The 12,891-nt window shown below is 41.8% G+C and overlaps 1 protein-coding gene across 1 annotated transcript in view; it reads right to left on the bottom strand.

The window, feature by feature from the left end:
- Nucleotides 1-65: 65 nt before the first annotated feature.
- LOC103143705 (caspase recruitment domain-containing protein 11) overlaps nucleotides 66-12,891 on the bottom strand; it is a 20,193-nt gene continuing 7,367 nt past the window's right edge. Inside the window, exons 4-23 of the mRNA XM_016675440.1 lie at nucleotides 12,678-12,830; nucleotides 10,650-10,853; nucleotides 10,433-10,552; nucleotides 8,964-9,089; nucleotides 7,818-7,994; nucleotides 7,632-7,721; nucleotides 6,720-6,756; nucleotides 6,579-6,616; nucleotides 6,420-6,508; nucleotides 6,281-6,327; nucleotides 5,587-5,707; nucleotides 5,190-5,373; nucleotides 4,967-5,090; nucleotides 3,807-4,047; nucleotides 3,612-3,681; nucleotides 2,774-2,876; nucleotides 2,539-2,697; nucleotides 991-1,103; nucleotides 757-872; nucleotides 66-661 (exon numbers count right to left, since the gene is read on the bottom strand). Coding sequence (XP_016530926.1) covers nucleotides 454-661; nucleotides 757-872; nucleotides 991-1,103; nucleotides 2,539-2,697; nucleotides 2,774-2,876; nucleotides 3,612-3,681; nucleotides 3,807-4,047; nucleotides 4,967-5,090; nucleotides 5,190-5,373; nucleotides 5,587-5,707; nucleotides 6,281-6,327; nucleotides 6,420-6,508; nucleotides 6,579-6,616; nucleotides 6,720-6,756; nucleotides 7,632-7,721; nucleotides 7,818-7,994; nucleotides 8,964-9,089; nucleotides 10,433-10,552; nucleotides 10,650-10,853; nucleotides 12,678-12,830 — 2,520 coding nt within the window. The 3' untranslated portion in view covers nucleotides 66-453. The remainder of the gene's footprint in view (nucleotides 662-756; nucleotides 873-990; nucleotides 1,104-2,538; nucleotides 2,698-2,773; nucleotides 2,877-3,611; nucleotides 3,682-3,806; nucleotides 4,048-4,966; nucleotides 5,091-5,189; nucleotides 5,374-5,586; nucleotides 5,708-6,280; nucleotides 6,328-6,419; nucleotides 6,509-6,578; nucleotides 6,617-6,719; nucleotides 6,757-7,631; nucleotides 7,722-7,817; nucleotides 7,995-8,963; nucleotides 9,090-10,432; nucleotides 10,553-10,649; nucleotides 10,854-12,677; nucleotides 12,831-12,891) is intronic.

Below are 12,891 nucleotides of genomic sequence, written 5' to 3'. Positions count from 1 at the left end.
TTTTTGTGAAAAAAGTGACCAGAATAATAATAATAAAAAAAGATTACAATAAACACTGGGTTTAGCACGTTTCACTTAAAGACATAGCAGAATTCACAGTTGTTTGAGAAACACGTGCTTGCTTGTTTTTCTGTACAGACCACACATTAACATTTTCAGCTTTAGAAAACGACACGTCTTTAATTGTAGTGAGGAGCCTGAGCAGAAAAGCAAAATTGCGTCATGTAGTATTTGCTACAGGTTGGCTTGTATTCACAATTTATAACAGGGTATGTAAAATAGTTACCATTACTACCAGCACAAGGGCCTCATAGTCTGACTTCCTCGCACAAATACATTGATTGCATCACAGTCACTGTAAAGATCCTGCTTTGGTTAAGCGCCTGCTCTCATAACAGGACGACCAAGTTTGCGTCTCATTAAATACAACAGTGTGCGCACGTCCATCTTCTTCTACTGCAGCCTGTCAAGTTCCACCCATGCTACCGCCCCCTGCTGCCTGTGGACGGCGTTGCGCAGGGCCTCCAGCAGCTCCTCGGTGCAGCTCCAGGTGCTCGGCTCCACGGTGTAGTAAAGCAGCGGCAGCGTTTCCAGCTGCAGCTCCTCAGCCTGGCACACTTCCTCCATTATGCTGTCCTCGCCGCACCTCGGGAAAAGCTTCCTGTTCGCGTCACGCGAAGACAATTTCAATTAGAATCGTTACTCACTAAAGGGTAACATCCTGGCTTCGTTCTGCCGACACCGGTAAAAGCCTACCTTAGCTTCTTGTGCTTTTTGTTTTTGGGGCGAATGTGGATGACAATGGGGTAAATCCCCTGCCTCAGCAGAGCCTCGACGCTGGGCAGCCCCAGCTCTAGCAGACAATGCCTGCCCTGGTGGAGATAAAGGGAGAGAATGGGAGAATGTGTGACAGCGTGCATTCAGCAGCGCTTTGGGCGCTGCTTTGTGCGCGGCGGCGCGACAAAAGAACGGCAAGTTGTTTCTTTTTACCTGACTGATCACATCCTGTATTGATTCCAGCCGTATTCCCAGAGCCTGCTCTGGACTGCAGGAATCCAGCAGAAATATCCTTTTGTCCTTTTGTTCCGACGCTTGAATGGGCTCTGAAAATGGGAAACAGAATGAGGTGCATCATCGAAACGTACCGCCTGGTTGTTGCATAGAGCATCATGTCGATGGAAAGAGAGAAAAACTTCTATTCATTTGAGTTGGTTGTGATATAACAACACAAAGCAGTGCACATTTGTAAAGTGGAGGGAAAATTGTACACGGTTTTCAAATGAAACTGTGGTATCCAGCCTCCTGTACTCTGATTCCCCTAAATAAAATCCAGAACAACCAACTGTACTGTTCATCAGAAAGCATTGTTGATCCATGCTTTGTATGGGAGGCTTGGTGCAACACATAAAACCAACACTCCACCACACCAACCTTTGTTTGTGACACAAGAGAAAGCTATGAGAATATAAAGTGAGAGTTAGGCAACATACTAATACATTTTTTATTCAATCAAATATCTTGAAACTAAGGGACTTAATTAATTTGAAAATGCTTAGTAAAGAGACTAAGGCAACATTTGGAAACTGATATACACTCTCCATCAAATTCGACTGAGTTTGAGTAATTTGGAGTTATTTTGGTAAATGGTCTCTAGATGTGCAGTAGTGGTAGAGATAAACCCTCTAAAAGACTGTAGTTATGGTTCTACAGTGTTGACTCAGCAGTGTGAGTTCAAATGCACACAGAATGTTTCTTAGTGAGACAAATGTGGAAAAACCTTAATAATTTCAATTCCACCTCACAATTATTGTCTAATTGACGCATTTTGATGTGTTGATCAAGGCTTATGAGTTTGGCTGCGACTAACAATTGTTTTAGCAATCGATTATTCTGGCAATTAATCGATTAATTGCACAACAAATTGGCACATTCTCCAGATTTTTCATCTAATCACTTAAGCTTATTGCATACAATATTAAAAACACACAAGAATGCAAATAAACAATGAATTAACTTCCTTATTAAAATAAATTTAAAAAATACAGTTGATCATTTGTAATAAAGGATGTGTCTGCAACTAAAGATATTTCCAACATCAACAGGGAAAAAGTTCAGCCTTTTCTGCTTGACTTAAGATCAATAAAGAGTAGAGATTACCTGTTAATTATTTTTTGGATAAAATAATTAATAGTTGGGAAGTCAAAGGTGCTTAATAGGAGATTTTTCTTCTTATAGAATTTGAACCAAATGGATCAAACCTATTTACAGACAAAGTTTTTTTTTTTTTAAATACATAAAGTTATTTTTGGTAAAAATACCAAAAATATATACATATTTGGTATTTTTGGCTGAATTACTCCTTTGAGTATTTTATTCTTTCAGCAAATGTAATTTTTCTGTCTCTTTTTGCTCCCCTTAACGATTAATCGATTACTAAAACAGCTGACGATTTCAGTAATTGATTCATCTACATCATTCATCTTTTCAGCCTTTCTCGCGACCACTTTAAGCTGCAGTACGTTTCTACATGACCCTCACCAGGTGGGCAGGTGTTAAAGTTCAAACCGGACTCCGCCGGCTGCAGCAGCCTCTCGATCAGCCTGCGGGACAGAAGCGAGGGCGAGAAGATGACTGGCCGCTTCGTCTGGACCTTCACCGGCTTCACCAGACTGTACGGGATCAAGTGGTCCTCATGACCTGCCGAGGGGGATACCGACATGAATGACACACTGCGGACGGATAGAAGGAGAATACTCTGGGAACAGCAGCTCACGTTTGCTGAGAGTGTAAAAAATTTGCTTGGAGGAAGCAGAACCCCGACAGGTGGGATCCACCGCCTTGACCAGTCGGACTCGGTCAGATGTTTTCTTTACAAACTGCAGAAATTAAGCACAATGAAACAGAGGGAAATGTTATGGATTTAGAGGTTCAGCAATAATTTGGTTACCACCGTTTTCAAACTCAGGGTGTTTTCACACCTGACAGTCCGGAAGACTCGGTTCGATTGGGGACCAAAATGCAACATTTGCTACATTTTCAGCTGCTGCGGTTTGCTTTCACACTGCATTGTGTCAAACGAACTAAACTCCTTGAAAAACCTGTTCCCCCCATCACCTGTGGGGGGAACAGGAGCCAAGAGCACTTGGTGCAGTGCTCTTGGGGCACTGCACCAAGAGCTATTAAAGGAAGCAACACAAATACCTCATAAGAAGACATGACCATAATTTCCTCCTTAATAAAACTGAAGCAGCCTCAGATTTTAATGGTTGTGGGATTTCTCCCGCGTTTGGAAGGCTTCCGCATTTGTTTTGGTTGGATTTACCCAGAATGCCCTGCGCTATAGCCCACATCCTGCTTTTGAAGTTGACTTCGGTCTGCTTGACATTCACACATTGAAGCGCACCAAGAATCAACTTCAACTGAACCAAGACTAAGATTTCAAGGTGGACTAGAGTTTGCTTGTTTTGGTCGCATCAGAGCTCGACTGCGTATTCACATCTCCACAAACAAACCAGAGTTTTCAGACAAACGAACTAGAATTCAATCAAAGTGGACTAAACAGGACTGGTGTGAATGCACCCTAAGTTTCATTACAATAGGAACAGACCTACCATCTTCTTCTTGAAGTCCTTCTGCTCCACTGACATTTTTCGTAACCTTATGAGCAACAACTGTTGTGCCCTGGAAGAGAAAAGGTGTCTTACATTTGAAAGTTTTTGAAAACTACAAAGTATGACTGAAATCAGTTGACGTCTTTCCAAATGATTTCTAACAAAACTGCTAAAACCCATTTGAATCTGGCCCACCTGTTGTAGTTGGGCATGGTTCCCGTCTGCAGGGGTACGGCTGTTTCCCGGTTCACCAGCGAGCAGCACCACTGGTACCTCCCGTTGTGCCTCGTGTCTGTGACATGTATGATGTCATCGCAAGACACGGCCAAAGTCGGGGGATCGCCATGAGGCTCCATGTTGAGGTTGACCCGCGCATAGAAAGAGTCGGCGCCCGCAAAGGACGGTGAGGAAAGCTCTGAGCGGAGCTTGGAGTAGCCTGAGAACGGACGGCAGGAGAACGATTGGCGTACAGGAGAAAAATGAAAGAATATGACCGATAAGGCCTGAGAGAAGTTATTCCCCACCACTTTCTTGAAACTGAACAAAATTGGACGGTTGTGCTACATTTGAGGAGCAAAAATTTTCATTTCAGTTGCTGTCATTTTGTAGATATCAATAAATGTTCCTAGAGGTCATCACAGATCTACCTCATGCCAAGTCTTGAAACATTGACAAAATCAAACAAAATGGTTTCAATCCACAATCTGTGCAGCTGAAAATTTAGTTTGTGATGTTATAATTTTTAAAATAAAAAAAAAAGTTTCCAGAAGTCATCACAGATCAACCGGCCCTTCCCGCTACTCCCATATTCACCCTCCCACAGTTTTAGCACGACACTCAGGGAGGAGCACGGCAAATATCACTGGAGGTTGTCCCATCAGACTGTCAGTTCCCAAAACTACACCAATCCCCCTCCCCCAAAAAAAAAGAAACAAGTAGAGGCGCACACGGGGTCAGTGCAACGCAGCTGGACTGCGGGGTCTCTTAAGACTCCGGGAAGGTTAACAAAACCAAATTAAATGGATATAAATCAAGTTTTGTAGCGCAGTTCATTGACACCAAATTTGCTTGATTTTTTAAATGTGGACTGGCTGGTTGACCTTCAATGACCTCTGGTAATATTTATTACAATTTTTAAAATATTAGCGATACAAAGAAAGTTTTACTGCGCAAATGAGGAGAAAAGTGGCATAAAAGTTCTGACACTAGTTTTGTTTCCTTTGAAGAAAGCGAAGTGCAGCTATTTCATTCAGGTACAGACCGGATCAGAACTTCTCTGAAGTCTGGGACATTTTCCCAGAACCTTCAGGTCTTTTTGAGTTTTCCTTTTGCGTCAGGTAAACCTGCAGACTCACCCTCCGGGTTGCTCTGGTGTTTGAGCGATGAGGGCTCAGTCCAACACTGCAGGGAGAAGTGGGCCACCTCAGCGGTGCACTGAGTCAGCTGCACACTCGCCCCGCCAAACAGAACCCGGTCCAGCTGGACACCATAAACACAAACGGCCGCATGGCGTTACGGTCTCCTTTTCGTTTACAGTTTAATGACATAAAAGCTGAAGTTACGGCGGCAGAGACGAACCTCCAGCAGCTCGCAGCCCTCCTTCAGCCCACACTGCTCGGCAGGAGAGCCGGCCTTCACGTGGCTCACGAAGATCCCGGTCCGATTTCCTCCAACTATGGTGATGTCGTCGGCCAGGCTGGCTCTTCCGAGCTTCGGCGAGGTGGAGGGGCTTGAACGTGGAGAGCAGGGTGAAGGTGGCTTCCTGAGAACAACAAAATGAAACTAAGTACAAGTCCAGGATTCTTATCCAACATGCAAAACACTGCTGGTGTTGAGTACAGGCAACGTCTGCCATTATATCTGTAAAATGCTCCCAAAACAACAATATTATCATTTATCGGAATAATTTCTGGGAGAATTTATTGTCTTGTAAAATTTTGTTATCGTGATTATATTTTGTGCCCTACTTTGTTACCTGGGAACATTGGGGCTGGAGGTGCCAGAAGGAACTGGGGGCAGGTTGACCAAATCTGGGGGGAAGAGATGGGAGTGCAAAGAGGTCCAGGAATCCCACAGAGACGGTTCAGTCTGTTCCCCTAAAAGAACAAAACAAACAAAAACAAGACAGCGTTTTATAACATGCTTTATGTGAAAACTGTCACAGTTTGATGCCAAATGTGTGGAAACATACCTGGAATTAGAGCTTCAACAACTAACGATTATTTTAGTAATCAATTATTCTGACGATTAATCGATTCATCAGATAAAATAATTTATTTGTATTAAACCACTTAAGCCTTTTTTAATACAATATTAGAAATACATTAATGATGCAAATAAACAAACAGCTCAAATCCTTGTTTAAATGACCAAATTTTATTGCCTAAAATACAACAACATTCCTTTAGTAAATCTGAACCAGGCGAAGCTGAAACTTTGCCACTTGAAGAGTTTTGGGTAAAACATTTGTACAAACAAAGGTGTTTTTCTTTTATCTTAAGCACAAACTGTATATGTATATTTTGTTAAGTTTTTTGTTTGGCTTAATTATTTCACTTAATTAGTTTTGGGTTTTTTTGTCTTGTACGGCAGCTGGCAATTAATCGATTGCTAAATTAGTTGACTGTTACCCCAGTAATCGATTAATCTATTAATCGCTCCAGCCCTACCTGGAATATTATCGTTCTCGTCGCTGCCCCAAGACTCCACATCAAACCTTTGAGAAAAAAGAACAACAAAGACGGCAGTGAGCTGAGACAAAGTTAAAACAGAGTTAAAAAAAAAACGTCAGAGTGGCGATGAACTCACTCCGTGTGAAAGCGCCTGTTGATGGAGTTCACACACGGAGGGAAGGGGAACGTGGACAGGCGATTTATCTCCTTCTCGCTATCTTTAGACTGAGGAAACCAAAGTAAATGTTAAAACATGGATTCTATCTATTCACATAAAGAAAACGTTGAAACTCACTGAAGACAGCAGGTTCTCCTCTGAGTTGTAGATTGAACCTTTAAGTGATTAGAGAAAATGATTAAATTAACATCTGAAAATCAGCTTCTTTATGTAAACTTATGTACTAATTAATTTTTTCCCCCAGATCAAAGCGCTTACCCTCAGAGTTCTCGTTGTTTTGGCCTCTAGGGGGCGTCTGTGACACACAAAACAAGAGACGTTGCATCACTTCGGGGCCAGTGAGACGGTTGGACATGTACAAACAGGCTCAGGGTTACATAACGCCACATTACACCCAAAAACAACACAACTTCGCTTTGCTCTTCAGAGGCTACATTCCTTGCATAACATAATAACAGCAGGAAAAAAAAAAGAAACATGTCTGTGCAGAGGGGCAGAGAGGTTCATGGAAATCCGGTCTAATATATTAGGAAAGCAATACACTCTGTAGAAACAGAGTGTATTGAAACCACACAGCATGTATTAATGATCCACATGTATTATAATAAACAGTTCAGCTCAGAGAAAGTTCATAGAACAGAAACCTGTGGAGGGATAATTGGTAAAATTTTAGCATTTTTGTTTGGACATAAATTTCTGCGTTACTTTAAAAATGTACTTTTCCATTTAATATATAGTTTAGTTATTTCATTTTACATTTTATTCACACTTACAGTTCACATACTATAATATTGATTTAAGCATCTAAATCAATATTTACTCATCTAAATATGTTTAAAAAGGAGACAGGCAGACGTATAAACTTATTTGACACTGCCCCCTTTCTTTTACGTGTCTTACTTTACATATTATTTTATTTAAAGTAAATAACAAAACAATTTCTTTTGCAAAAGAGAGATAAAATTACCCAGCAGTTTTTATGAGAACTGACTGTTTTTGATCCAGTTGCCTCCAAAAGTCTCCAAGCAGCTTAAACCTATTCACACTTTCTCACATCTCGTAAATACCATGACTCCAACCTCACATCATTTCCACTTTATTCTTAGCGATGCTTCTTCTAGTTGCACGGTTTGCCTGAATCGCAGCCGTAACAGTGAGTCCAGCACTGACCTTCCTCAGAACAGGCTGCAGGCTTAGATCCAGGTCCAGGGAGCAGCAGGGGCCGAAGCACTGGTCCTCGCTGCACAGGGACAAGTGGGACTGAGGGAGCAGAAACACGGAGGAAGCGATGTGTAAACAAAGCTCTGTGGTCGAGTCGACCGGATGGAGCTGCGTGTGCGTCCAGCTCTGACTCACGCAGTTCAGACAGGGACTCTGCTGCATCTGCTCGCGGCAGCGCTCTCGCTCCCTCTCCAGCTCTCTCTGCTGCTGCTCCAGGTTGGCCTGCAGCTCTGCGATGTGTTTGCGCAGCCGGTTCTTATCCAGCAGGCAGTCGGTGTACTCCAGCTGCAGGCTGTCTCGGCTGCGCAGAGCCTGATCAAAGGACAGAAAAAAAATATATATGAACGCAAAACCTCAACAATGACTGGAGGTTTTGTCTGTCCTTATTTTATCCCCTCAAAATATTAACTGTCCATAAACATATTTTTATGGCTGTTTCAGAACACAAATATTGTCACAGGTTAAAGGTTTAGTCTTGATTTTTTTTTTTTTAACAACCAGGCAGAGAAGATCTCATTTTAAGTCTTACTTTGAGTTTGGTCATGTTACTGTGTTATAAAGACCATTTCATACAGGATTAAAGCTGAGCTGCAATGTCAACAGTCAGACCTTGAAGGGTTTTACAAAGCATGCAGTGATAGTTACTCAACTTCTTAACGTCTTTAGGCCATTCGTCCAAATTAGACTAAACAATGATGTTTAGTATTTAGACAAACTCTTAATATTTGGACATTAACAGATGTCCAAAGCTTTTAACTTTCACCTCTGATGTTTAGACTGAAGGCCTGGGTCAGACTTTAGGAAAGGTTTACACACAGGCAATATTTTTTTGGGGGAGGGGGTGCTACAGTTTTATAAATGTTATTTTTCATTAATTTTTTTTAAACGAATGCGTGTTTTGAATATAGTATACTTTATATAAGAATTATAATCCCATATAAGGTGAGCCGTAGTAATATTTTAGGATTGTTTACGATTGTGAGCAATACTCAAGTGTTTGACAATTATGAAGTTATAATATTTTCTTACAGAAACAACATAAGAAAATATGTTGTTTCCAACCTACCATCATCATTTGGCATCATAAGTTCATATGTGTAGTACTACCTATTAATATACAGTAATTTCTTAGTGAAATGGGCACCAAAATGGTTTGCAGCGCGACTCAAACCAATCAGCTCTGTGGCTCCATCCTCCTTAGTGAGGCATGGCAGTGGCAGCATCATGCTCTGGAGCTGCTTCCAAACCTTCTGAACTGGCCGTCCACTCCTTGAGACTCACCTGGTCTCTCTCCTTCTCCAGTTCCACGGTTTGGTTGAAGTAGGACAGACTTCTCTTCTGCTCCGTCTCCCAGTCCAGCTGGAGAGTCCTCACCTTCAGCTGCAGCTGCTCGCACTGATCCTCCAGCTGCAAACACGGTTCACCGTTACCGCCTTTACTTAGAGGCAGAAGAGTCGTGTTTGAACTAGAGCTTCAAATAGTCCTGGAAGTAATCAATATCGGAGCAAATATTTATAGATATAGTGCATTCACTGCGCTTCAGCTTTAACACATTCTGTTAAATTCTCGTGGCATGATGTCTTTTTATTTCCTCTCATGAAAACAGTGGGAGCCTTTGTTAAAAATAGCAGCTTAGTCACCAAGTGGCTAAACATCAGTGGGTCAGTAGGTGACACAGAGGTCACAGAGTTAAAGGGGCAGCATTGTGTGTTTTCCAGGCACAAAGCGCCATTTGTTACCTTCAGTCGTTATACAAATTCTAAATATATCAAATGTGACTTAGAAGAAGTTCGACTTTGTAATGTCACGTCTTGAATTTGGGCCTCTGTCTCTTTAAAAACTCCTGCTTTTTCTGAAACTTCGCCTTCAGGAAATCATCATAACAACATTCCTCCATTAACCCTTCAACAACGTTTTTACCAGAATTTCATTGAGGAGTAGCTTCTATAATGAGCTCAGCTATAACGGTGCAGTTCTACCAATGGTTTGCTAATTGCTGCTGGCTAGTCTGAAGGAGCTGAGTGGGGGAGGGCTGCTCTCTGAGGCGATATCCACCTTCAGTGGCTAGATGATAAGCTCGGCCTGTAGCTTAATTAGGAAGCACAGTAAAACCTCCACCACTATTAAAACCAGGTGTGGGTTCGTTCACACGTCCACACCGCTACTGGGTTTGTTTGGTTTTATGTTCAGCGCAGATGGAAGAACAACTTTGTTTTTCTTTTAAGGAAATTTTACAACTCTGCCCATGTCAGTGTATCTATTCTGAAAAAAGAAAAAAACAAAAAAGACAGCTCGATGCATTCAAACACACATCATGATCGTATAAAATTAATTTGCGCCCACGCAAACAAACTAAATTCAGTCCGATCCAGGAAATTTGCACATGTAAGCACAGCTGCTGTTTCAGCTTTCCAAGACGTTTTGGAGAATTTAATCCTTCTCACCATTCCTGGTCAAACGGGACTGCGAGCCTGACAGAAGACCTCTGGACTGAATTAGAGCACAGACTGTAAATCCGGCCTTCTTGTCCAACATCAGTGTCTGACCTCAGAATTGGTCCTCTGGAAGAAGGGCTATAAATTCCCACGAAATTCCCTCGACTAAACTTTGTTGGTTTCATTCTCATCGTTTTGAGGGAAAAAAATTATGTAACCAGTTTTGGAACAACTTTGCAACAACCCGAAACAGGAAAAGAAGCAAATGCACAGTGTTTTCATTTTCTTTTTTTTTTGTGTGTTTGTTTTCTGGACCTTGGCCCGGTTCTCCTCGGTGGCCTGCAGCTCTCCCTGGAGTCTGGTGATGATCTCACACAGCTCCTGTCTCTGCTCTGCAGCCTCCCTGCGGTCCTGCTGCAAGATATCCATCAGGGCCTGCGATAGGCAGAAAAACTATTTATAGAAAGCAAAACAAACCCGACGAGCATCAAGAGTTTTTGTTTTTTTCTTTTATAAATAAACACAGACTCACGATGACTCCAGTGGAGGGATCGGACTTCTTTGCCTTTCTCTCTGCTTTCTGAGCATCAGTGAGGTGCGGCGGCTCCTCCTGTCGTTCTGGTGCGGAGCCATTGATCCCATTGGAGAGGGCGCCATTTGTTGTGTTGATCTCTGGGCCGCCCGCGTTTTCTGTCCTTTTATCTGCCTCAGTCAGTCTGGACTTCAGCTCCTGCACCTGGAAGCAGAAAGAATACAACTACACTGCGAAAACACAAAATCCTGCCGAGTATTGTTTCGGTCTAGTTTCTAGTCCAAATATCTTAAAACACTTGAAATAAGACAAAACTAATTTACAAGTAACTTTTCATCAAACTACAGGAGTCTGTTTTAGATCAATAATTCCTTAATATTGATCAAAAAGCAACAGCTATAAGACAAATAAGACATTTTTCCTATGGAGATAAAATGTTTTGTTCCACTGGTGTATTATTTCATGCATAACTAATTTGTTTTCATTAATTAAGCTCCTTTTTATTGCTGAAAAGCTGCTTGTAAGTTAGTTTTGTATTATTTCACGTGCTCTAGAAACTAGACCAAAAACACTTGGTAAGATTTTGCGTATTTGCAGCATAAATGAAGTCATAACAAGTTTATTAACTCTCTTTTCAGTGCAAAGCTGTTGCTTCTACTGTGGTATATTTCTATAGTAACCACCAACATATACAGGCACGATACGTGCAGACAATTAGTGGTTGCGTTGTTTCAGATCAGAACACAAATCAGAGAAGCGGGAACAACAAACCAAGCGTAATGATTCTGTCGACAAGATCGGATCGGCTGAGTTGCGTGTAAACGCCGCGGTTGTTGATTTTACCCTAAAGTAAGAATGCTAATAACAACAATAACGCTTGTGTTCATGTGCGGCCAAGCGAATCATAACTCAGAGGAGCAGATAACATCTGCAGGTGCCCCTCGGCGCTCGGCTCAGATTGTTTGTTGCGCCAGCTGCTCTGATTGGGCGCTGGGCGCCTCCAGCGTTCCAGGTAAATATTCAGGTTTTCCTTTCTGTGAGCACATTAAACGTCAGGTCCAACCTGTTCACGTTTTAGAAGCTCACATGAATTTTAATGGGATTTTACACGACAGGCCAACAGTAAGCAGTGCATAACCGTGATGTTATTTTTTTACTCAGATACCCCTAAATAAAATCAAGTCCAACCTTCAGCATAAACAAAGCCGGGTTGCTTAGAAACAGCCAGCTTACATAGAAATACAGGCAACCTGGCAATTAGTTCCCTCTATATATTTACAAATAAATAAAAATTTAAATGAGTTTCTTTGATAAAAATGATTAAGCAGTATGTAACTGTATTATTATTATTTAATGAGAAGCTTAGCAGCACATTTACTTATTTCATAATGAAATAAGTAAACGGCCAATGTGGTCACCCAATGGGGTCACATTGCTATGATTCTGACAATCATTTCTCGACTCCCTCCACTTTGGGAACCAATGTATCAGACAACTAACACACACTACACCCACTGTGGAACATGGTTGTGGCAGCATTATGCTGTGGAGATGGTTTTCTTCAGCAGGGACAGAAATATTAGTCAGGAGTAACAGGAAAAGTTAAGAGACACACAGCAAAAACACAAAATCCTACCAAGTATTTTAGTTCAAATATCTTATAAATAAGACAAAATTGACTTAGAAGTAACTTTTCAGGAAGATATAGGAGTTTTTTTTTGTAAATAATTCCTTAATACTGAAGTTCTATTGGATGGATCTAGAACAATCTACCAGTGGAACAGCAATCCTTCAAGAAAATCTTTTTGAAAGAATTATTTAGCAAGAGCAGAATTAAAATAAGCTACACCCTCTCTTTTCTTTTTTCACCGTACAATAATTAATGAGCTGCTTTATGCTGCATACAATTTCAGTAAAGTTTGCAGTTTTAACATACACATGTCAACAAGTTCAACCAGTCACTTGCGAGTCCAGGAGGTGAAAGTGATGAACTGAGTGTGGTTTTCTCCCCGGTGACGGCAAACCCACCTGCCTCAGCAGCTCCCTCTCTCTGCTGGAGGCCTGGCCCTGCTCCTCCAGGGCCCTGGAGTACTTCACTGCCTGCTCCAGGTGTCGGTCCTTCAGCTTACCCAGCTCCCGACTGGCCGTCTCCCAGTCCTGACGCAGCCTAGACACAAACAACTGTTAGCGGGTTCGGTTTTTAGAGAGAGAGAGAGAGAGAGAGAGAGAGAGAGAGAGAGAG

This window comes from Poecilia formosa, unplaced genomic scaffold (assembly GCF_000485575.1).
Source record: "Poecilia formosa unplaced genomic scaffold, Poecilia_formosa-5.1.2 Scaffold114, whole genome shotgun sequence".
Taxonomy (NCBI): domain Eukaryota; kingdom Metazoa; phylum Chordata; class Actinopteri; order Cyprinodontiformes; family Poeciliidae; genus Poecilia; species Poecilia formosa.
This window is presented reverse-complemented; position numbering and strand designations above follow the sequence as displayed.